The sequence below is a fragment of the Scomber japonicus genome, chromosome 21 (genome assembly GCF_027409825.1).
Source record: "Scomber japonicus isolate fScoJap1 chromosome 21, fScoJap1.pri, whole genome shotgun sequence".
Lineage (NCBI taxonomy): Eukaryota > Metazoa > Chordata > Actinopteri > Scombriformes > Scombridae > Scomber > Scomber japonicus.
The window spans coordinates 2,308,338-2,333,862 of record NC_070598.1 but is presented as its reverse complement, the minus strand read 5'-3'; the positions used below and the strand labels follow the sequence as shown (position 1 = coordinate 2,333,862).

The 25,525-nt window shown below is 42.4% G+C and overlaps 1 protein-coding gene across 1 annotated transcript in view; it reads right to left on the bottom strand.

The window, feature by feature from the left end:
* LOC128382780 (sodium channel protein type 5 subunit alpha-like) overlaps window positions 1–25,525 on the bottom strand; it is a 72,716-nt gene that overhangs the window by 36,935 nt on the left and 10,256 nt on the right. The window contains exons 4-6 of the mRNA XM_053342788.1: window positions 20,013–20,136; window positions 929–1,083; window positions 78–251 (exon numbers count right to left, since the gene is read on the bottom strand). Coding sequence (XP_053198763.1) covers window positions 78–251; window positions 929–1,083; window positions 20,013–20,136 — 453 coding nt within the window. The remainder of the gene's footprint in view (window positions 1–77; window positions 252–928; window positions 1,084–20,012; window positions 20,137–25,525) is intronic.

Below are 25,525 nucleotides of genomic sequence, written 5' to 3'. Positions count from 1 at the left end.
CAGTGAGAATACTCAATCATCAACCGACTGACACATAAACGTCCAATCAACCTCCGATAAATGAACCATTGACTCACATCGACGATGAGGAAGTCGAGCCAGCACCAGTAGTTGGTGAAGTACTTCTTGAATCCGTAGGCGAGCCACTTGAGCAACATCTCCAGAATGAAGATGTAGGTGAAGATCTTGTCTGCGTACTCCAGCACCACCTTGACCACCGGCCGCTGCTCGATGTAGATGTCCTCGAAGGCCTAAAGGGGGCAGCAGAGAGGGACGTTAGTGAGCTGACCGGCATGGACAGTAGGCATGGGCCGGTATGAGATTCTGGCAGTGTGATACCATAAGAAAAAATATCACAGTTTCACGGTATGGTAGTATTGTGATTACAGCTCTAAAATGTTCCTAAAAGGAAGAAAAATAAAGACAGACATGTTAATTTAACCTGAATCTGTAATGACAGTGTGAGGGGTCGTGATACTCTACGCTGCAGCTGCACCACCTGAGGGGTTTCTAACCAGCACTTCCTGTCTTTGACCAGCACTTCCTGTCTTTGACCAGACTAAAAAAGGCTCATACCTTAGGAACAGTATGACAGAAAATTTGGCGGTTTCGGTTATTGTGGCTTTTTCATATTGCGGTATACCTTGAACACGGTTATCATCCCATGCCTAATGGATAGCTTCTACATCCTTCATTTTCTTTAGGGTTAGGGTTAGTCTCAGTTTCCACCATCAGAAACCTGCAGGACAGTTCACTGACCATTCCGACAGCCCCAAACGCTGGTTAACTACAGTAAGGTAATGGCAATGATATAGTATAGTATAATTTCATCTTCACCAACTTCCAAAAAAAAAATATGACTCATAGCAACATCTAAGTCAAGTAAAGTAAAGTAAAGTGAAGTAAAGTGAAGTGAAGTGTATCTGACCAGCGCTCCAGAGCTGAGGAGGATCATGAAGATGATGAAGGACTCAAACCAGCTGTGCTCTACGATCTGGAAACAGGTCTTCCTCAGTCGCCACCAGATCTGACCCAGACCCACCGTGGTGTCAATGTCACAGCACTGAAACCTGGCCACGCAGACTGTGGGAAAGAGACAAGGACACAAACAGAGAGAGAGAGAGAGAGACAGAGACAGAGACAGAGAGAGAGAGAGAGAGAGAGAGAGAGTTTAGTCATCAGTACAGTCTAAAATTAAACTGCTGTTCATGTTTGTTTACTTCAGAAATGTTATTGGCATATTTTAAAAACTTGTCCAGAAGTTGGAGTTTGCATAGTGTAGAGCAGTGAGGTACAGTACAGGGATTTCCATTTTCGACTAATTGATGGGTATAACAGCATGCCGACATTCCCCAAATCTAAATATATAATGCTACAAAAACTAACTTTCAATATTCATAACAAACAACAAGCTTTCTCGGCCACCGTACAAACTTGAATTAATTTAAATGATAGTCAGCCTTACACATCAATTAAGAAACAATCTTACAGGTGGATTATTTTTCCTCCCCGTCATAAACAACGCGGAGCATATATCCTTTACAATCATGTTAGCAATGAGAGACATAACGTTAGTTTTCTTTCTGAGACTTTTGTCAAACTGTCGAGGAGCCGTTACAAAACTAGCTGTTAGAAACGTTGACGTACTAGTTTGCTGATTAGCGTCAGGTCCGTCTCCCTTAGTAACCGTCTCCCTTAGTAACCGTCACAGCAGACAGCAGCATTTTATCGATGTGAAACCACGATAGCTCAACTCTGCTCCACATATTTCACTCTTGACAACATTTATCGTTTACTTACTGGAAGTTTTTAAACCACGCTGGACTTTAGTGTGGCTTCGTCTCCATCATGTTCCCTTCAGTTAGCTAGCTAGCTAGCAGGCTAACTTACTACCGAGTCAAAGTAGCTGAGGTTTTAGAGCTCCTCCTAGTGGCTGAAAGTGAGAATTGCTCTCCAGTAGCTGTTAATGAAGCCTTCATACTAGACTACACAGCTCAACTCTTGATTAAAGTTTCTCAATGAATAAAAGGTAAAGTAAGATGGTATAGTACAGTATAGTATAGTATAATATGGTATCGCATAGCATAGCAAAGTTAAGTCAAGTAAAGTAAGACATAGCACTCAGTATCCCACAATCCATTGTGTGCTGGTAAATTGTACCATATACCTTATAATAATCAAGTTAATTCTGTTTCCATCTCACCTTCATTGACCGTATAAGAATACCTAATTATAAGAATGTCATGTAAAGTAAAATTTAGTATAGCCGTGAAAAGGAAAGCAGATAAAGAGTGAGGTGAACCCTCCAGTAGTCTTGTCTCTCTTCGGCTCCTTTTCTCGATTGCATGTATTTAAACAACATGAGCTGATGTGTGTCTCTGCTAGTGGCTTTCTGCAGGGCACGCTGGTGTCACCACTACACAGACCTCACACAGGCCCATGTCATGTCAGCTTTGTTGTTGCACACAGATGACCCAGAGCATAAAGTGCTCCATCTATTCTTTTGGTTGATGTGTGTGTGTGTGTGTGTGTGTGTGTGTGTGTGTGTGTGTGTGTGTGTGTGTGTGTGTGTGTGTCTCTGTGTTAAAGAGCTTTTTTGAGCATCTAAACATGTGCGCCTGTGTATGTGTGTATGTGTGTTTAGAGGCGTGCTGCCTTGCGTAACTGTAACTACTGACTCTGACAGATGTTAAGCTTCTGCTTCTGCTTCCCCTGTGTGTGTGTGTGTGTGTGTGTGTGTGTGTGTGTGTGTGTATGTGTGTGTGTGTGTAATGGAGTGATGATGATAGCAGATTGCAGCATCCACATCAGATTCACATTTATTACATTACACACTGTAGGAAGGTGAACAGAAAGTGTACTTAACCTGCTGAAATTCATCGTTTTCATCATTCAAATCTCAATTTTATTGAAATGTTTTCATATTAAGGGAGAAGTAAACATTTATCTACACTGTATGAAAGTATCGTATACGCCAGTAGACAAATAATTGCTTTCCAAAACTTAATTTATGATTTAGTAAAAGTCAAGACAAAACATTGACTCCTGCAGACCGCCAATAATTAAGATGAATAAATCAAATCACTACGTTTCAGTGAAGTCAACATGAGGCATTTCACATAGCAAATAATAATAAGTTTGCATATAAGTGGATATGTAATCACAGGCAGAGACGTCATGTCAGTGTGGCTGGATGAGCGCATGTAATAGAAATATATAAAATGTCTTCTGCATCATTTGATAAAACATTAACCTAAAATGAAGCCTGAGTGTTTTAGTTCCTTTAATAACTTCAGGATCTAATTTAAAGCTGTAATTATCATCATGTACAGTCATCTATTTGTGGTCACATGACTCTCCTTTTAGCTCTGGTTAGGTCTCCACCAACTACTGATTACTCCTCCTATTACTAGGCGTCGATATCATGTATACTAAATATTTAATTGCTAAATGCACTACAAAAACTAACTAAAATATAATTAAATATGTTAAATCAAGGCAAAATGTGCTTGTTCTTTGTCTGCCAAGATATTTCTTTTTACCAGGCTGCTTTAATTATCTTAATAAGGTTTTATAACTTCTTATTAAGTTCTAGCTTAAAATGAGAATTAGCATAACTCTCTAAGTGTTATATTAACACTGACAGCTGCTTTGTCAAAGTCAGAATCTCTTATTTAAAGCATCTTATTCTTTTAATCTCTTAACATATTCATAGTAATTAATAGGCTAGATAAACACTAGTTTTAAGTTTTCTTCTTTCCTTCCTTCTTTCCTTCCTTCCGTCCTTCCTCCCTCCCTCATTCTCTCTTTCTTTCCCCCTTCCTCCCTTCCTTCCTTCTTTCCTCCCTCCCTCCTACCTTCCTTCATTTCTTCTTTCCTCTGTCCTTCCTTCCTCCCTTCCTTCCTCCCTTCCTTCTTTCCTTTCCTCCTTTCCTACCTTCCTTCTTTCATTCTTCCTTCCCCCCTTCCTCCTTTCCTTCTTTCCTATCCTCCTTTTCTACCTTCCTTCGTTCCTACCTTATTTCCTTCCTTCGTTCCTTCTTTCCTTTCTCCTTTCCTACCTTCCTTCCTTCCTCCTTTCTTTCCTTCTTCCTTTCCCCCTTCCTCCCTCCCTCCCTTCCTTCTTTCCTTTCCGCCTTTCCTTCCTTCCTTCCTTCCCTCATCCCTTCCTCCTTTCCTACCTTCCTTCCTTTTTCCTCCCTCCCTCCCTTCCTTCTTTCCTACCTTCCTCCTTCCCTCCCTTCCTTCCTTCTTCCTCCCTTCCTTCCTTGACTCGAGGACAACAGGAGGGTTAATTAAATGTCTTAAACAACAATGAGCTTTACTTTCATGTAGTGAATTTGATATTCTTATAGGAGTGTGTGTATATTTTGCCACAGCAGATATCTGAGCAGTATGCAGCTGTTCATATCTTTAAACAGCAAGTTGATGTTTTCCTGAAAGCAGCTTGACGCGCCTGAAACAGATGGGATCACTCAGCGAGTTATTTGTCGCAGTGCATCATCCGCTGATTGAGTGCTGATAACGAGCGGATCAGATTCCCGACTGTCCGCGTTATCGGCTCGTCGGCGGCCGCCTGTGGCACTAAAAGCTTGTCGCTCCGTCTGCGACCGGGATGACGAACCCCGACCTGACGTACACGCACAGTCAGGTCTGGGAACTTGGACAGAGTGATTATTTTGACGTGCCCTCGAGCAAGGCGTTCTGGCAGCTCAGAGGCTGACTGAGGAAGACAGGCAGACAGATCTCAGTCAGTCTTTGCTGGATAAGAATTGTTTTGTTTGCGGTTGCCATTTACTGCCGTTGTTTGGAGCTCCATTGACAGGAGGCAGAGTTGTGCGGGGAACAAACCTCCAGAAAATGAAGCTGAGCGTGATTGGCTGAGACACCTGTCAGTTAAAGTTATGATCCTTCACATTTTCATTAAGTTTTTGACATTATTTACAGTCAACTTTTTCTGTAAACTTCAGCCATTCAGTGTCTTTACATTCAGTGATTACCTCTCTATATGGTAGCGTCATTGTTAGTGGTGTAGTGATTCAGATTACTTTAAAATGCACAAGAGATTCACAGGAAATTATATAGGATGATTTCGTCTCTTATAGCCACGTCAGTGTTAAGTTACCGCTGATGCTAACATATTTCATACTGCTGCTGCTTCACATTAAAAGTGAAGAAGTCACAGGAATTAGCCTCCCAACAAAAATGACAGTAGCAGTTGTTGCGAAAGGACGTACTACAGTTATATTCAAGTCACAGCGCCCTCTAGCAGCTGTAGTAACTATGACAAGAGGAAAGGAGGAAAATGGATGATGTTATTATTATAGAGCACCAAAGTCCAAAGAAAAATAACTAAAAGCTAAGTAAAAATTGAGCAAACAATCATTAAATCACTCAGTTTGATGAAACTCATAGACACACACAGCATTTGGCTTTCAACACAAATACACAGCTTTCAACACATCTTCATTTTGAGAAGCAGATTTCCCCTGACATGATATTTCGGTATTAGATTTAGAGGCTTTCACCAAAGCCAAAGTCACAACAAAAGACTCTACCAGTCCAATCCACCAATACAAGAAGTTCTAATCTTTTTGTTGGTATTCAAGAACAGTTTCTGCCCAAAGTTGGCATCACCGAGCCGGTTTCTCCTGGGTGTAAATATTTTACTACCAGTGCTGAAGAGCCTCTCCACTGGAGCTCTTGAGGGGAGTGCAGTGTTGTACTTTATGAGCAGCTTTTTGAGCTTCGGGCAGCAGCATGTACTCAACAAGCCTATCCGTGATTGCTGCATCCAAATAAGTGTCTACTTCAGTTTTATGGGATTCTTTGGGTTTCGGCTAAATCTGAAAAATGATGCTGCAATGTCTTCCTTTGTCAATGTCACCACTGGACTGGGATTGATCAGGGCTTCTTGCCTCTGAGTCATCAGAGTTAACAGTTTGTTTCTCCTTTCAACATCGCTCAGTACTGCAGGCGTTCCTCATCATCTTCCACCCAGTTGAGCTGCCAATATGTATTCCTTCTTCTCAAGCAAGCCTTCCAGTCTTGTTCTCAGTGACTGCATGATGTTCTGTATGAGGGGACAGCATATAATCAGACCTTGTGCAGCAGTGGGCTTTGTGCGCTCAACCAACAGACCATTCAAATCACTTTGCAGTTGCACAGCGGTTTGAGTCAAGTACCCAAGGAAAATGTTCTTCTCCTCCTGGAGGAAGATTAGCGCAAATGCTAAAGGCCTCATTACATCCACAAACGTGTGCATGAAGTCGATTTCCACTGAAGAGAATTGATGAAAGCCAAACTAATTACAGACAGTGTGCTGGATGAGTTTGTCATATGCAATAATGGCAGCGTCATCAGCCTCGTTGGTATCTGCCTGAGGAGGTTGATGTTGTTATGTTAGACTGCAAACACAGACATTCATCGTGTGTCATTTGGTAATACAAAGCCCATCCCAAGCTTTTCCTCCACTAAATCAGGGCTTTGTTTTGGGCTTTGTTTAACCTGGTTCACAGAGCAGACGCCTTTGCAAAAATAGCCTCAGACAGTGTTTCGTATTGTCCTTCAGTAACCTTTTCCAAGTCTTTGTTAGATATAAGTGTGAGCCGTGCACCTTCAGTGAGCTGAGAGATGTTCAGCTTCCATTTCATCATCTTCATCTGAGCTCTCGCTAACAGCAGCAGTTGGCGAGGTAGACCTTGATCCGTCATTGTCTCAAGCTGCTTCATCATTGTGAACAACTGGTTCTGGATATCAATAGCAGCATCGTCCCCAACAGTCGATCACTTTAGCAACACATCATGTGTGCTCATTTGAGACATCATTGAGACATCATTTTTGTTGAGCCAGTGAATCAAGATGCCTGTACACACCTTGTTCATATCAGACAGCATAGACTTCAGACAGTTCAGCCTTTAGGCCATAAATGCTTTTCTTAAATGTCTTGTTCAACAGTCTGTAACTGCTTTGTTGAAGGGAAGAAATGCTGTGAGTTTGACTGAGATGGAGGAACTTCACAGCTGTTGGCTCATGGTTTTACCCTTCGTTAAATATTTATATGAACTGGCTTCAGCAGTACTGGTAGCTGCATCTGAAACCACAGTGTGGGAATGTTGTTAACTCTCGTGGGAGTTAATGACACTTATGTTCATTATTTGGAAATAAATTTGTTCAGTTCACCGAAAAACTGTTCATTCATATGTAAAAGCAATCCAGCTGTAACAAAGTGATCATTTTAACCCAAACCATGATTTTTCCCCAAACCTAACCAGACCTTCACCACAGCATTGTCACATCATAAAATATTACTACAGTAGCCCAGAACAGACAAACCAAACACTGGCTTTCATGATCTTCACGAGTTTTGTGACTATTGTAGATTCTCCTACACACATGGAATGGGTGGAGGGTCTGTAGTCTCACTGTTAGATGCAACTAAATGTTACAAACTAGTCCTTCAATTGTGGGGATGCGTTGAAAATACAATCATTGTCAATTTGGTTAACACTGACAGCAATCATTCATCAAAAATGCCTCTACGAAATAATTCAAGTCATTTTAACCCTCCTGTTGTCCTCGTGTCAAGGAAGGAAGGGAGGAAACGAGGAAGGAAGGGAGGAAGAAGGAAGGAAAGGAGGGAGGGAGGGAGGAGGAAAGGAATGAAGGAAGGGAGGTAGGAAAGGAAGGAAGGAAGGCCAAAGGAAAGAAGGAAGGAAAGAAGGAAGGTCGGGGGTAGGAAAGAAGGAAAGAAAGCGAGAAGGAGGGAGAAAGGAAAAGAGGAAGGCAAGAAGGACTGGAAAGAAGGAAGGAAAGGAAGGCAGAAGGAGGGAGGAAGGACAAACGGAAGGATGGAAGGGTGGAAAGAAGGAACAGTCAAAACAGACGGGGTCAATTTGACCCAGGAGGACGACAGAAAGCTTAAACATTTTTTTGTTAGTGGATCTTATCACCAGGTTACACATTACACTTCAACACTGATTTATAAAAGCTGCTACATACTGACAAACATGGCAGATATCAGTTTTGATGAGCAGTATGCAGCTGATTCATGTTGGGAGGGAGTAACTCGTTACTTTCTGTGTTGGTTTCCTGTGACAAACAGACTGAAAAAGAGCATGAGCTGCTCTTCACTCCACTGATTGCAGCGTCCGCCTGCCTCAGTAATTACAGCTCTGATTACCCTGGCTTTCTGTTTCCATGGCGACTAATAGGCTTTTCCCTGATACACCGGTTGAGTAATCCAATGAAAACATGCGAGAGGTAATCCGACACTCAATCAGCCCACTTGGCAGAGTTATTATCAATGTGTGTGTGTGACAGGAAACCCCCTCTGCTTGTACTGGAGGCAACCTTAATAAACACTTTTGCTGCAATAAACTCTTATTGAACGCAGCTCTAAATGCTTCATTACATCACCTGTTGGTCGAGCCGACGTCTCCTTCAGCCGCGCTCGCTGTCGGCTGCGTGTTGCATTGATCGGCTATCGAACGCTACTCAGAAAAACGTCGCTGAATGATCCCCCGCCAGGTGATTGCATTTGACCCTTATTGCCTACACTTAAATGTACCATGAAACACACACACACGCACACACACACACAAACACACACACACACACACATCAAGTACTCACACAACCATATAAGTTATCTTTCTTATTCTATTTTAGCTTATTATTATTTTCTATTCTCTTAACTGTTTAACCCTCCTGTTGTCCTCGAGTCAAAGAAGGAAGGAAGGGAGGAGGGAGGGAGGAAAGGAAAGAAGGAAGGGAGGAAGGAAGGAAGGATGGAGGAAAGAAGGAAGATAGGATGGAAGGAAGGAGGAAAAAAGGAAGGAGGGAGGGAGGGAGAAAGGAAAAGAGGAAGGAAGGAAAGAAGGAAGGGAGGAAGGAAGGAGGGAAGGAAAGAAGGAGGGAGGAAGGAAGGGAGGAAAGAAGAAAGGAAGGAAGGAGGGAAGGAAAGAAGGAGGGAGGAAGGAAGGAAGGAAAGAAGGACAGAGGAAAGAAGGAAGGGAGGAATGAGGGAAGGAAAGAATGAGGGAGGAAGGGGGAGGAAGGAAGGAAGGAAGGAAAGAAGGACAGAGGAAAGAACGAAGGGAGGAATGAGGGAAGGAAAGAAGGAGGGAGGAAGGGGGATTGAGGAAGGAAAGAAGGAGGGAGGAAAGAAGGAAGGAAGGAAGGAAGGAAGGAAGGAAGGAAGGAAGGAAGGAAGGAAGGAAGGAAAGACGGAACAGTCAAAACAGACGGGGTCAATTTGACCCGGGAAGACGACACAAAGGATTTTAATTATATTTAAATGTAATTCTCTTAAGTGTTTCTTTTGCACTTTGTCTTAATGCTTTTAATGTTTTATGTAAATCAGTTTGCTTTGTTGTTGAAATGTTCTCCACAAATAAATAAAGTGTGTCTTTTCGTGCCTGGAAACCGCACATGAACCCAGTGACCCGAACCTGGTTACATAACACACAGAGAGAGCGACTGCAAACATGCACACGTTGTAGGTTATTGCCATTAAATACATTAATGATATTCGTGCTGCTTTTTCATTTTAACAACCTCATGACGCCGGCAAACATCTTCAACCCTTACTTAAAGGTCACATCAAATTTTGACCCATTTTTATATTTGAGAGCAGTAAAAACACTCTAAACTGATTCTTTTTGCCTGATTTTCTGCCTGACCCAGAAACATATTTCAATTTTTTTATTTATTTTTCTGCAGCTGAGACACTTTTTTATATATATATATGTATAGCGAGTGATCTGGGTTAAATTTGAACTGTGTTTATTCAAAAATTCACCATTCAGAAATGTTGTGGCATTCTGTGCATTATAATAGAAATCAAGACTTTCTCCTGCTTTATGTAACACAGCAATGTAAAATAATGTGATTGTGAATGTTTGTCCTCCATAAACAAAAAGAATAGACTTTCCCTGCTCCCTGACAGAGTCATTAAGGATGAATTAAAACCAATTTGTATTTATGATGAAAAATAGATTTGTGGGTTAGAACATTGTTATACAGATAATTATGTCTGTTTTTTTGGCTTACTATCATTTTGCTCATGCTGCTACTTTGCATGCTTGTATAGAGACGGTCGCCCCCTGGTGGCCTTTTGATAGAATGCAGCTCTAAGTTACTTCCTGGTTGGCTTCATTTCAGAGGACCTGAACTCCCTGCCTGGTTTTAAACTGGACCCGACACTAGGCTTTGATGTAGAGCTAAAGATCTAAGGTCCAAGGACTCTTTTATTGTCGACCATAAGAGAAAAGTGATGCATTAAAGACCAACATGTCACTATAGAGACACATGAAGCATGCCTGCAAACACTGGACTGAGCTAAAACAACCAAACAGATTATCAGCTGATCACAAAAGACATAACTGCTGTTAAAACATGGATTGGAAAACTACAAAGAGTTACAAGCACTCACTTTAAATTACTTTATAACACAGTTGGGCCCTTAGGGAGCCACAGCACTAAGGAGCTGTAATATTACCAAACTTAAATATCACTCTTACGTAATGTTCCCCTCTTGTTATTTCAGTTGTTTGAGCTTCACTGCTAAACTTCCTTCCTCTCCTCTGAGTTCTGAGTTGCATGTTTGGAAAGTGTGATGGTTTATTATAATCGTCGCTATGGGATACCAAACTGATTTTATATTTGGAAAGAAAAGACATTGTGCATTTTTAACCATCCTGTTGTCCTCGAGTCAAGGAAGGAAGGGAGGGAGAAGGAAGGAAAGAAAGAAGGAAGGAAGGAAGGAAGAAGGAAGGAAAGGAGGGAAGAAGAGAGGAAGGAAAGGAGGGAGAAAGGAAGGGAGGAAAGGAAAGGAAGGAAGGAGAGAAGGAAGGGGGGAGCTTAGGAAAGAAGGAAGGAAGGAAAGGAGGGAGAAAGGAAGGAGCCTAGGAATGAATGAAGGCAGGAAGGGATGGAGGAAAGGAGTAAGAAAGGGAGGAAGGGAGGAAGAAAGGGAGGAAGGAAGAAGGAAGGAAAAGAGGGAGGAAGGAAGGAAGGAAGGAAGAAGGAAGGAAAGGAGGGAGGAAGGGAGAAAGGGAGGAAGGAAGAAGGAAGGAAAGCAGGAAGGGAGGAGCCTAGGAAGGAAGGAAGGAAGGAAGGAAGGAAGGAATCTGTTTTTTTTCTTATAACCTCAGTAAGAGAATCGGTTGCCCTGGTAACAGCTGATGGAGATCCAAACAAATACATTTCTAATTCATGCTAAGCCCTTTTGTCATTTTCTTTTCTTACTAAAATATGTTTTTTTACTGTTACTGTTTGCTCTGACAAACAATTTGTGATTCCAGGCTCGAGCTCGACTGTGTGTCTAAATGTCATGTGATTGATGAGCAGCTTTGTATTAAATGTAAAAACAGCTCATTTAAATAAAAAAGGAAAATTGGTATAACCTTCCTGTCGTCCTCCTGGGTCAAATTGACCCCGTCTGTTTTGACTGTTCCTTCTTTCCTCCCTTAATTCCTTTCCTTCCTCTCTTTCTTCCTTCCTTCCTTCCTTTCCTTCTTCTCTTTCTTCTTTCCTCCCTCCCTTATGTCCTTCCTTCCTCCCTCCCTCCTTTCCTTCCTTCCTTCCTTCCTCCCTTACTTCCTTCTGTCCTTCCGTCTACCCTCCCTTCTTCTTTCCTTCCCTCCTTTCTCTCTTCCTTCTTACCTCCTTCTGTCTTTCTTTCCTTCCCCCTACCGTCCCCCTTCTTTCTCTCCTTCTTTCCTTCCTTCCTACCTTCCCCTCTACTTTCCTTCCTTGCTCCCTCCTTTCCTTCCTTCCTTCCTCCTTTCCTCCCTTCTTTCCTTGACTCCAGGACAACAGGAGATTTTAAGAGGTCCAATAAGACAACAATAGACCAAATAATATTTTCTATAAATAAATAAATGAATGATAAAGTGTGTTTTATGCAAGTATCTAGATTCTCTCTTATGGCAATATCACATTATTATATAAAGTTATCATGTATTAAAATAAAGAGTAAATGTATTTTATAATATAATATTAATCTGCAGGATTCAGGAAGCACAAACTGAACATTGCACCCAAGATTCAGTCACAGGACGTCTGATAGACTGCTGCCGCCTCTGCAGGTGCTACACAGAGCTCAGTGAAGCAGAAACACACACACACGCACACACACACACACACACACACACGCACACGCACACACACACACACACACACACACACACTCAGATTTTTCCTCTCAATCGCGTGTCGTGCAGCATCACAACATTAACCAATGAGTTGGCATTTAGAAGACTAATGGGGCAGCTAATCTAACGCCCGCTGTCAGCACAGATGTATGTGTGTGTGTGTGTGTGTGTGTGTGTGTGTGTGTGTGTGTGTGTGTGTGTGTGTGTGCATGAGAATACATGAAGGTAGTGTGTGTGTACCTAAATCCGTGTATGGATTTTTATATTTGCATGAGAGCTAATATCATTTTTCTGCATGCATGCTGGTTAATGACGTACAGTATATGTAACTGAAGGGTATGTGTGTGTGTGTGTGTGTGTGTGTGTGTGTGTGTGTGTGTGTGTGTGTGTGTGTGTGTGTGTTGATGGTTGAATAACAGTGAAATAATGAGTAATCATGCCACAGTGAGTCCATTATGTCAGTGTTGGTCACATTTCAGCTCCTAAATGTGTTCCTGTCCTCTGCTTTTGCTCTGTGGCTCCACTGTGATGAACTAACATGAATATAAGAAACAACGTATGACAGTCAGGTGAAAAACTTCAGTCTCCTCCGTCTGAATTTGTATGTTTCTTTCCTCTGCAGAAGCCAAATGTCCCTTTAACACATTTCATATTTAACTTACTGAAAACAACAAAATGCTCTTCTGAGATTATCAAACTAAATATACAAAAAAATTCTTCCAACTGTTATCAAATATATTTTAGGAATTAAAATACAGGTGTGGCTACTGTATAACTGTATCAGTGCTTTTGGATTGAGATTACAAATGTTATGTGTCCCAATTTCACATAACACCTTTTGCAAGTTTTAAACCTGTTAGTGTCTAAATTGATATATTAAAAAAAATAAAAGAAGCATTCAATCTTAATCTTAAAAATGCTTGGCCTCTTTGTGAAGTATTATATTCTATTCTTGTACACTTCTTAATTTCTTGTACACTTAATGCAAAAACAGCATGTTGAAAGGATTAGGATATGATACATGCTGTGTATAAATAATAAGTACTGTAGTATATTTAGATTTTTTTTCAACACATAAGATAATTTATTAGATGAATGCTGACTTTCTGCCATATCTCTGCTTTGCTGCATCGTGAATCTTAATTAAAGATGTTTATTGTTTCCAAACCTGCACGCATGTGAAGGATGGAAGAATACATGAGTTATATTTGATAAACTAGGCTGAACGTGTCCTGACCAGGTCCTCCAGTACCCAGCCAGCGTGCCCATGTGGGCCCCATAAGGGTTAAAGTGAGGCTGGAAAAATGGGTCCCAAATGGGTTTATCTGCAGTTTCAATGATGGCTCCATCTGTGTTTACCCAAATGGACTTCAAGTGGGTTTGACTGGGTTTCAGGTAGGGCCCAAGTGGGTGAGACCCATGTAGGTCATATGTACCTTACATGGGGCCCATTTAGCCAGCCCACATTGGCTTAACATGTGGGGCCAAAGTTACTGAAACAATATGGGGCCTATACAATTATGCCCATGTCATGGAAACACCCAGTTAGGCTCCACCTGAAACCCAGTCAAAACCCACTTTGGACAAACACAGGAGGGGCCACCATTGAAACTGATATTTGCAGCCTAAATTAAACCCTTATGGGGCCCACATGGACATGGAATACAATTTTCCCTGTTTATGCTCATGTCTGCTTAGCCCACTTACATCCCTTATGGGGCTCATACAGTCAGCTTCACATGTGGGGCCCATGTTACTGGAACCATGTGGGACCTGCAAAATATGCCCAGTTCAAGCCCACTCAGTACCCACATAGCCTGCATTTAACCCATGTGAGGCCCACATGGACATGCTGGCTGGTTATCTACAACAATAATAATACAATTTATTTATGAAGCATTTTTTCTTAACAAAAAGGGCTTTAGAGAAAAATATTCTGTGTGATTTATCTTTTCATTTAACTTGCAGCAACATAAAAATGATATAACAAAGAAGAATTTCCATAAATGTTTGTTCACGGCTCAGATACAACCTTTAGACCTGCGAGCACCTCGACCTCTCAGCTCAGCAAAGTATTATTGGATGCTCTGTTAATTATTTCGCCTTTTTAGTCACATATAAAGGATCCATTGTGAGCTTTGACTGTATCAGGTAAAAGCAGCAAACGTAACACTAAACCAATGATCATTTATTATATGAGGGTTTCCTTTACGCTGCAGCTCTCTGACTCGTTAGCTGAGATTGTCTCGTTCGGGTTCGACCGACCTTTGTTCCTGCCGGCGTCGCCATTCATACCCGCGCACGCACTCTGTCTTACTGACAGGCAGAGGGAGCAGCAGAGGCACGCTGCTGTTTGTGCTATGTGATCACAGCATGGAGGAACACACACACATAATGTATACAGACATGTGGATATACAACCCTTCGTAGGCGAGACAGTGCTATGTGAAGATGAACTACGGATATTAAAGGAAAGGCACAAGTAAATATATCGAAACTGCTTGAATTCTTTAAACTGCAGATTTTTTGAGATTATTTTAAAGGGCAACACACACCTTCATTTACTACACAGCTTCAGACACATGTAGCACACATAGACTGTATAAAAGAAATGGACGTAACATCCGTGACGTCACCCATTGGTTTGTGGACTGCTGCTCGGAAGCCAATAGTTTCAAATCTAGGCAGCGCCATCTTGAAAATTTCAGGTGCATGCTGGGAAAAATAAAAACACGGATTCTACTTATATGGGCATGAGGCGGAGCCATGGGAGGAGCGGAGCGGAGGTTGCTATGGTTACGAGGGCTGGATCTCGAGGACATTGGTCAATCAACCTGTCAATCAGGACGTAGCCACGCCCTAATGCATACCCTGCTTTATCGTCACATATAAAATCAGGGAGGCCAAAATGTCCCAAATGAACATCATACTGCATTGAAGAAGGCTTTAAACTAGCGATTGAGACCATAAACACATTTTGAAAACGTTTACTGAGGTTAGAAATCAAGTGAGAAGTTGGTGAATTCTCCATTGACTTGTATAGAGACGGTCGCCCCCTGGTGGCCTTTTGATAGAATGCAGCTCTAAGTTACTTCCTGGTTGGCTTCATTTCAGAGGACCAGAACTCCCCGCCTGGTTTATACGTCGGTTTGTCACAATGCCCATAAACTGCCGTCCATTCCGGAATCTTGGTTGCTAAGGCCGTTGCTAAGGTGATTCCAATCAGAGCAGAGTGGGCTCATCAGGTGGAGGAGGGGTTCTTAAAGAGACAGGAGCTAAAACAGCCTGTTAATAGACAGAGGCTGAACTGAGCAGCTACATAAAGGACCAGTAGAAGATAAATAAGGAGATTTAAACTGGAAATCGTGTAAAGATATTCCAGTAGAGACACAGAATATTAATATAGAGCTGGAAATATCCTTTTTAAATTGACCACAGAGGTTCATTTAATTCCAGTCTACCCAGTTGTTTATATGACATATTTTCGAATGCAGCAACTCGTGCCATCTCCACAGCCCACTATGTACTCACATTGTTCTGATGGTAGAACAAGATCATCCTTTTACAACATAATGTATATAATCTGACAACTTCTCCTGCTCTGGGCTCATTCATGGCATCTCACACTGCAGACGACCAAATCAACTCTCAGAAAGACAACTAACGACTTTGTGCTTCTTGCCAGAACACTACTTACAGCCACAACTGCCCCAGTGAATTAATTCGAATCTTCTTTTGCCAATGTATTTTTGGAAAGTGAGGTCATATTAGTGCAGCTCTTGGATGGAGACCTGATCTGATGCTCTTATTAGTAGCAGGAGTGAGTTTTCATTCGAGCCAGTCGTACAACAACAAGTTTAAACGTTACGACAACACAGACTGGAGACATGTTAACCCAGCAGGCGGCTCGTGGACTTCCTGGGACTATCCCCGCACTTTCAGATAGACACTTAGCCTACATACACACACACACACACACACACACACACACACACACACACACAGGTGGTCTCTGCTTGCTGTTGTTAGTCATTTTTCTGGCCTACTTCTGCAACAGCTGGCCGATTCGCAGGAACCACCAACCCCTCCCCCTCCTCCCGCCCCTCCCATCCCTCCCGCCCCTCCCATCCTCCCATCCTCCCAACCCCCCCCCCCCCCCAGTATCACGGTGCTTTGTCAGCAGACTGGTGTTACTGGTCCTGAGTCAGGAGGGAAGCCAGGTGGTAACAGCGGGCAGAAAGTCCAAATCTGGTTCTGTCCCGAAGTCCCAGGTCAGAAGATCAACAGGTCAGAGTCCTGTTCATCTTCTACTTCCTTTCATCCTTTCATCCTCTATCATCCTTTGTTCTTTCTCAACCTTCTTTTCATTCCTTTTGAATCATTTCTTTGGAAGTAGACTTATATTTTTCTTCTTTAAGATGTAAAATGATGAGAGATGAAACAATGACACCAAGTTTGATGTTCTGTTACTCCTTTTCTTGACTCCCTTTTTTCTTCTTTTCACACTGATCTTCACTTTCTACCTCTCCAAACCACTCTTCACCTTTTTCTCCTTTCATCTTGATTCTCTTCTCCACTGCGTCACCTTTTCCTTCTTTGCTTTAAGTAACCATTTTTCCTTTTTATCTTTCTACCATTTGCCACTTCTTTCCTTTCTTCAATAAATGCCTTCCCTCTTTTCTATAAATCCTTCCTTCCTTATCATGTTTCTTCTTTCCTCTCCTTTATTCTAGCTCTCTCATCACTTTGCTCTCATCTATACTTTCACTGTCACTCCTTTCCTGTCCTGTTTTTTTGTAGGATATTTTTCCCTTCCTTCTCCTTTGTTCCCATTTTTATATATCATCCTCTTCATTTCATTTTCCTTCCACGCCATTGCTCTTATATATTTTTTATCTCTGCTTGGTTTTTCCTCCTCCTCTTCGCTCCTCGTGTATCTGACAAAACTGTGCAACGACACAAAAGCCTCTCTTTTCAATGTTTTCATCCCTCTCTTTCCTGTCGACGCTCCAGCGGCTGATCTGAGTCCAGCCGGTGACAAACGTCTGCCTGCTGTGAAGGACTCTGCTGAATCAGGAAGAAGCAGGCGGCGTGTTGGGACAGTTGCGATGGACGCATCAATCTTCTAAATGAATCAAAGCTAATACAACATCTGCCATTTGGCACCCGCTTCCATCCAGACCACCTCGAACAGGAAGCAGCCTGCCTCTCTAGGTTTTACTCTGGATCGTAACCCAACCTTTTAAACATGAGCCGTGTAGCCTTGTCAGACGGCAACGATCGTTTTTCAAACATTGTGAGAATAATGGCGATGTCTGCCTGTTTATCAATTTAAATCTCATATTTATACAAAATGTTCTGAGCGAGGAGACACGTTGAAAGAAGACTGTAAACTGCATTGAACTGTCTCCTCGCAACAGGAAACTACTTGTAGATTATATGTGGATGCCAGTGTTGGGAGAGTAACGTATTTTAATTACATAATAAATGTAATCTGTTATAGTTACTGATGGAAATGTTGATGATTACAAAGGAGGTTACATCTCAAGCCACTTTTTAATATTTAACATGTTTGAAATCAATATTTTTGTTTATATTTAGTAAATAAATCATGATGTGGAGTCACAGTACCAATTAAACCCTCTTTATTCATCAAATATCTGATGGAAGGAAGGAAGGAAGGAAGGAAGGAAGGACAGAAGGAAGGAAGGATGGATGGAAAGGACAGAAGAACCCCATCTGTTTTGACTTTTCCTTCTTTCCTTCCTTCTGTACTTCCTCCATCCCCCTTTCTTCCCTCCTTCTTTCCTTCCCTACTTCATTGCCTCCCTCCGTCCTTCTCTCTTTCCTTCCTCTCCCTTTCTTTCCTTCCTTCCTCCCTTCCTCTTTTCATTTCTCTCTCCCTCCCTCCTTCCTTCCTTCTTCCTTCTTTCCTCCATCCCTCCTTTCCTTCCTCCCTCCGTCCTTGTCTCTTTCCTTCCTCTCTCTTTCTTTCTTTCCTTCCTCCCTCCTTCCCTCCTCCCTCCTTCCCTTCCTTCCTTCTTCCTCCCTCCTTCCCTTCCTTCTTCCTTCTTTCCTCCATCCCTTCCTCCCTTCCTCCTTTCCTTCCTTCCCTCCTTCCTTCCTTCCTCCTTTCCTTCCTTCTTCTTTCCTCCATCCCTTCCTCCTTTCCTTCCTCCCTCCATCCTTCTCTCTTTCCTTCCTCTCTCTCTCTTTCTTTCCTTCCTTCTTTCCTCCCTCCCCTCCTTCCTTCCTCCCTCCTTCTCTTCCTTCTTCCTTCCTTCCTTCCTTCCTTGACTCGGGGACAACAGGAGGGTTAAATGTACAGCAACATAAGATCCAGGTGAGAATCATTCTTTATGTTCCTTCCTCCCTCCTTCCTTCCTTCCTTTTTCCTCCCTCCTTCCCTTCCTTCTTCCTTCTTTCCTCCATCCCTTCCTACCTTCCTCCTTTCCTTCCTTCCTTCCTTCCTTCCTCCCTCCTTTCCTTCCTTCTTCTTTCCTCCATCCCTTCCTCCTTTCCTTCCTCCCTCCATCCTTCTCTCTTTCCTTCCTCTCTCTCTCTCTTTCTTTCCTTCCTTCCTCCCTCCTTCCTTCTTTCCTCCTTCCCTCCCCTTCCGTCCCTCCTTCCTTCCTCCCTCCCTTCCTCCCTCCTTCCCTCCCTCACTTCCTTCTTCCTCCCTTCCTTCCTTGACTCGAGGACAACAGGAGGGTTAAATGCACAGCAACATAAGATCCAGGTGAGAATCATTCTTTATGTTCCCTCCTGCGTCGCTCCTGTGTCTCTATATCTTTTCGCTGCTAGCTGTGCAGAACTGAGCCGAAGACAAATCTCTCTGCTCTCCGAGAGGAAACCGGCTGAGTCAGGAAGGAAACAAGATGTTTGCTTTTCACCTGGGTTAGTCAGTGCAGGACCATAAATCTCATTATGAGAGTATCGGGGCAAGTGGGCGGGTGTGTTGGGCTCATGGTTAGCGATGCATCATGTGACACATTACACCGGTCTGATGAGATGTGGGAGGAAAAAACTACTTAGCAATCTGTATCCCTACGCTGAAAGACTGCAAAAAAAAGGAAACTATCATTATAAATCTGATTAAACTTGATGATGTGTATTATTGATGAGTTTTATTTATCCTGTAAATCTCTGCAGGAAAATAATAATTGTGTCCTATATATATTCCCAGCTGGCTTTTCAACATCCACCACAAACACACACACACACCAGATCCAATATTAGCTCATACATTTTTAAATACATTGAGTGTGTTTGTACCAGGCGGGGAGTTCCTGTCCTCTGAAAAGAAGCCAATGCAGAAGTAACTTAGAGCTGCATTCTATCAAAAGGCCACCAGGGGGCGATCGTCTCTATACAAGTCAATGGAGAATTCACCAACTTCTCACTTGATTTCTAACCTCAGTAAACGTTTTCAAAATGTGTTTATGGTCTCAATCGCTAGTTTAAAGCCTTCTTCAATGCAGTATGATGTTCATTTGGGACATTTTGGCCTCCCTGATTTTATATGTGACGATAAAGCAGGGTATGCATTAGGGGGCGGGGCTACGTCCTGATTGACAGGTTGATTGACCAATATCCGCGAGATCCAGCCCTCGCAACCAATCGCAGCGTCCCCGCTCCGCCGTTGGTCCCGCCCATACTTCGGCCCATGGCCCCGCCTCATGCCCATATAAGTAGAATCTGTGTTTTTATTTTTCCCAGCATGCACCTGAAATTTTCAAGATGGCGCTGCCTAGATTAGAAACTATTGGCTTCCGAGCAGCAGTCCACAAACCAATGGGTGACGTCACGGATGTTACGTCCATTTCTTATATACAGTCTGTGGTTTGTACTCACAGTCTGGGAAGCAGTTGTCAGGGTCCATTGCTTCTTCGGCCATCTCTGAGTACTCATCCTCTTCCTCTCCTGGCTTCCTCAGGTCCACCGTGCTGCCCTCCGATAGGCTGATGTCGTCTTTTGGCTGAATAAAAAACAACAGGAAGTAATCAATCAGAGATATAATTTAACTTTTGTGCCGTCCTCCCGGGTCAAATTGACCCCGGCTGTTTTGACTGTTCCTTCTTTCCTCCCTTCCTTCCTTCCTTCTTTCCTTCCTCCCTCCCTCCTTCCTTCCTTCCTCCCTCCATCCTTCTCTCTTTCCTCCCTTCCTTCTTTCCTCCCTCCTTCCCTCTTTCTTTCTTTCCTTCCTCTCTCTGTCCTCCCTTCCTTCTCTCTTTCCTCCCTTCCTTCTTTCCTCCCTCCATCCCCTTTTCTTCCTTCCTTCTGTCCTTCCTCCCTCCCTCCTTCCTTCCTTCCTCCCTCCATCCTTCTCTCTTTCCTCCCTTCCTTCTTTCCTCCCTCCTTCCCTCTTTCTTTCTTTCTTTCCTTCCTCTCTTTCCTCCCTCCCTCCTTCCCTCTTTCTTTCTTTCCTTCCTCTCTCTGTCCTCCCTTCCTTCTCTCTTTCCTCCCTTCCTTCTTTCCTCCCTCCATCCCCTTTTCTTCCTTCCTTCTGTCCTTCCTCCCTCTCTCCTTCTATATGTTTTTCATCATTTTTAGGATAGAATAGAATAGTTATTGCACATGGTCAACAATCCTTATTGGTGCCATAATTAAAAAAAAGGAAGGTGAAACACATAACACACAATACATCCCACATGCTGTCGTCATTATTGCAGGATTTCCATTAATATTTAAAAAAAAAAGAAAGTGTTATTTAAAGTGTTAAAATGGAGCTTTATGATAACACAGGGTTGGTTCTGGCCTTTTCATTTTGGATTTGTTAACATTAATAAAAAGTGTTTGAATAGCTCTGTGAGTGTTTTCATTGGAGTTTGTCGCTGGTGTTATTTGTATGAAGTATATTTGGTGTCGTTTTGCTGCAGGCGAGGCAGAGTGAGTCAGATTTAATGTTACATAACTGACAGGAATCCTGGCTGAGAAAACAGAGCGGCATCACCTCGCAGACCCCCCCCCCCCCTCCTCCTCCTCCTCCCCTCCTCCTCCTCCCCTCCTCCTCCTCCCACCGCCAGGAAAACTGCCGTCTGTTCACTTTGACTCCGAGATCTGGACAAAACTAGACTGTCAGGAAATCCCCCCTCAACCCCGCACCCCCCCCGCACCTCAGCTGTCTTCAAAAGGTCCCTGTTTGCTAAGCATCATGGGAGTTTAACTTTACAAAGGGGAGCGGGGAGATGGAGGGATAGAGACAGGTTTTCTGCTGAGGGATGAGGGAAGAAATTTGGCAAATTTTGTTAAATGTCTGGACAAAGACACAGCAGGGGTGAGTGTGTGAGTAGATATGTGTGTGTCTAAGTGTGTGTGTAAGTGTGTGTAAGTGTGTGTGTGTGTGTGTGAACAGGTGAGCTAAGTCTAACCTGAGTCAACATCTAACTCATGAATACATTCAGAGTCTGGGAACAAAGAGCGTCCGCTGTGACGAATGCCAGCCTTGGACACACAAGAACACACACAGACACAAAAAGGTGAAGTCGAACACACACTCACACACACTTAGACACTTTTAACTCTGACACACGGAAAAGAAATCCACACAAAAAATGGATAATACACACTCATACACACTCACACACATATACACACATGCAGCAGCAGCCTTGGGCCCAAACCTCCTGACAGTTGATGTCCATAATGAGCGGTTTAAATGTATTTCTATTCATAAGCTGTTTCTATCGCAGGCAGAGAGGAGCTGAAGACAGGGAAACACATTCAGGTCCTGCTAAGTAATAAATCCCATGTAATCAGATTACTTTCATCAAAGTAAAGGAATGAGATTTAGGAAAGAGGCTTTTTTTTTTTTTTTTTTTTTTTTAATACAACTGATTTTACTGTTCGCCTTCGTTTTCTCCCACCTGAAGGTCTGACTGTTTCTTCATCTGTCTCACTTCCTTTTACTTATGTAAGTGATCCCATATCTCAGTTTGATGATTATAATATCATTATAAACTATTAAAACTGGAATAATCTTTTGATATTATTCAATAAAGAACATTTAATCATTGATGTTTAATGGTCAAGAGCACTGTTTCCTCTCTACAATATGGTTTTATAGTTTATTCTTGACCTCAAAGTCCATTTATTTTTAACCCTCCTGTTGTCCTCAGGTCAAGGAAGGACAGGAGGAAGGAGGAAAAGAGGAAGTAGAGAGAAGGTAGGAAGGAAGGAAGGAAAGAAGGAAAGAAAGAAAGGTGTAAGGACGAAAAGAGGAAGGAATTTAGGAGAGAAGGGAGGAAGGAAAGGTGTAAGGATGAAAAGAGGAAGGGATTTAGGAGAGAAGGGAGGAAAGAAAGGAGGAAGGAAGGAAGGAAGGAAGGGAGTAAGGAAGAAAAGAGGAAGGAATTTAGGAGAGAAGGAAGGAAGGAAAAGACTAAGGAGGGAGGGAGGAAGGAAAGAAGAAATGGAAAAAAGAGGAAGGAATTTAGGAGAGAAGGGAAGAAGGAAAGGACGAAGGAGGGAGGGAGGAAGGAAAGAAAGAAAGAAGGAAGAAAAGAGGAAGGAATTTAGGAGAGAAGGGAGGAAGGAAGGAAAGGAGTAAGGAGTAAGGAGTAAGGAGGGAGGGAGGGAGGAAGGAAAGGAAGAAAGGAAGGAATGAAAGGAGAGAAGGAAGGAAGGAAAGGACTAAGGAGGGAGGGAGGAAAGAAAGAAGCAAGGAAGAAAAGAGGAAGGAATTTAGGAGAGAAGGGAGGAAGGAAGGAAAGGAGTAAGGAGTAAGGAGGGAGGGAGGGAGGAAGGAAGGAAGGATGGAAGGAAGAAAAGAGGAAGGAAAGGAGGAGAGAAGGGAGGAAGGAAGGAAGAAAAGAGGAAGGAAAGGAGGAAGGAAGAAAGGATGGAAGGATGGAAGGAGGAGGGAGCAAAGAAAGAGGGGGTCAATTTGACCCGGGAGGACGACAGGAGGGTTAAGCAATAGATAATTATGTAATAGCGTAATAATATATGTAATGTGATAAGGTTAAAAATTGAACAAACAACTATTTAATTTTAATATAAAATGATTCTTTAGTTTGATAATAATCTCTAAATACAATAAAATAAATAGGCTCTGAGAAGGAATAAAAGCCTTAATGAGTTTAATGTAAGTGTAATTCCTCTATTCACCACTAGATGGCACTAAATCCCACATACTGGTCCTTTAATAAAGTAAATACATTTCCCCAAATTGACCATTTTCACCTCCACAATGTCAATACTGGGAGATATGGAAGATATCTCCCAGTGAAGAGTTTGGAGGGTTGATAGTGTTGTAAAGTTGTAATAGAAAACGTATTTCTAGTTCTAGTGTGATGTTGGAGAGTCTTAACCTTTTTAGTGTGTGTGTGTGTGTGGGTGTGTGTGTGTGTGTTTTCTATACTTATATTTACTTACTCATATATGTGCCACATTGGAGTGAGGTACATGATCTACTGTGCCTCACACACACACAAACATTTGTCTTCATATCCTTGTGAGGACTCTCACATAATGCCTTGCCCTGTAACTGTAACCATGACAACCAAATCCAACCCCCACTTATCCGAAACTGAACCTAAACCCAATACTAACCTTCACCTTAAAACAGTCTTAACCCTCAACTCAAACAGCCCTTTGAAGTTGTGAGGACCGACAAAAATGTTGATTTTCGGTTCTCTTAAAGATAGAAAGACACACACACACACACACACACACATACACACACACATACTAACACAAACACCCTAACTTTAACCAGGACTTCAGAAATCATGTTTTGCCTCTTTGGTCCCCATAAGGACAAGGTCAGTGTTTATGCCAGAGTTGGTCCCCAAAAGGTATCTAAAACAAGCACACTCACACACTCTCACACACACACACATTAAATACACCTAAACACAGCCGTAAACTCTCTGCTTTTAGTGTCCATATATTCCTTTTATCTTTAAACACACACTCTCTCTGCTTTAGCACTGTAAAATCCTCTTTCCTTCTCCCACAGCCGAGCACAGGCAGCAGACTGGATCCACAGCGAGCCGGGTTTAGGTGTTTGTTTCAGGTAAATCAGTCTGCGGCTGCCATAGCGACGGCAGACTTTTCATTCATTCAGCGTCACAGCAAAGAGAGCTGAGCTGTTGGTCTTCACCAGGCAGGAGGAATGGCGTGTTTACTGATAACGAGCACATACACAACATTCTTTGTCTCGGGTTTTTTTTTCAACAAATGCAGAAATAAGATGTTTTATCATTAGAGCAGACGGAGAGAGACAAAGAAGAGGAGAAGAAAGCAACGAGAGGAAGCAGAGAAGAAGGCATCAGAGATTGATAGAGGTAGAAAATGTCTGACTCTCTTTGTGGCACGAGTATAATGTGCTGCTGGATGCAAATAAAGCAAAGATTACTGTACTATAGCTTCTAGTGTACTCTGTGACAGTATAATATTTATGTGTCTATTTCGTCACATGTACGGCTGAACAAACCGGTTTCAGTCGGCCACGTGTAGACAGCTGCAAAAAAAAGTTATTTTGGGCATCACAGGTTTCTAAAGTAAAGGTCCCGCTCTCTGTGTGTGGGTGATGTTAGGTTGGATGAACATGAAACTCATCATCAGTACAAAAGATAATACAAATATAAAAAGCTAAAAATATCTGGTTCTTTAATAAAAAATTAAAAGCTACAGGCATGTGAGCATAAAAACTGAATGAGTGGGGTCAACTACAACTCCCAGAGTGCACTCTGATTAAAGGAGACATATTCTGCACATATCCCCAGTTATAAAAACTCCTTATTTATCTTCTACTGGTCCTTTATGCAGCCGCTCAGTTCAGCCTCTGTCTATTAACAGGCTGTTTTACCTCCTGTCTCTTTAAGAACCCCTCCTCCTCCTCCTCCTGATGAGCCCACTCTGTTCTGATTGGAATCACCTTAGCAACAGCCTTAGCAACCAAGATTCCGGAAGGGATGGCAGTTTATCACATCCGAGATATGAGAGTGGAGACTCCTTAGCAACCGCCTTAGTAACCACTTTAGCTAAGTAACTAACTAACAAACTAATAAACTAAGTAAATCAGTGAGTAACAAACTAAGTAATGAACTAACTAACTAAGTAACTAACTAACTAACTAAGTAGGTAAGTAACTAACTCTGCTCTGATTGGAAACACCTTAGCAACCGCCTAGCAACCACCTTAGTTAATTCATTCGTTTGTTAGTTAGTTACTTTGCTAAGTAAATCAGTGAGTAACAAACTAAGTAATGAAGTAAGTAACTAACTAACTAACTAACTAAGTAGGTAAGTAACTAACTCTGCTCTGATTGGAAACGCCTTAGTAATCGCCTTAGCAACCGCCTAGCAACCACCTTAGCTGAGCAACTAACTAACAAACGAGTCAGTCAGTGAGTAACTAAC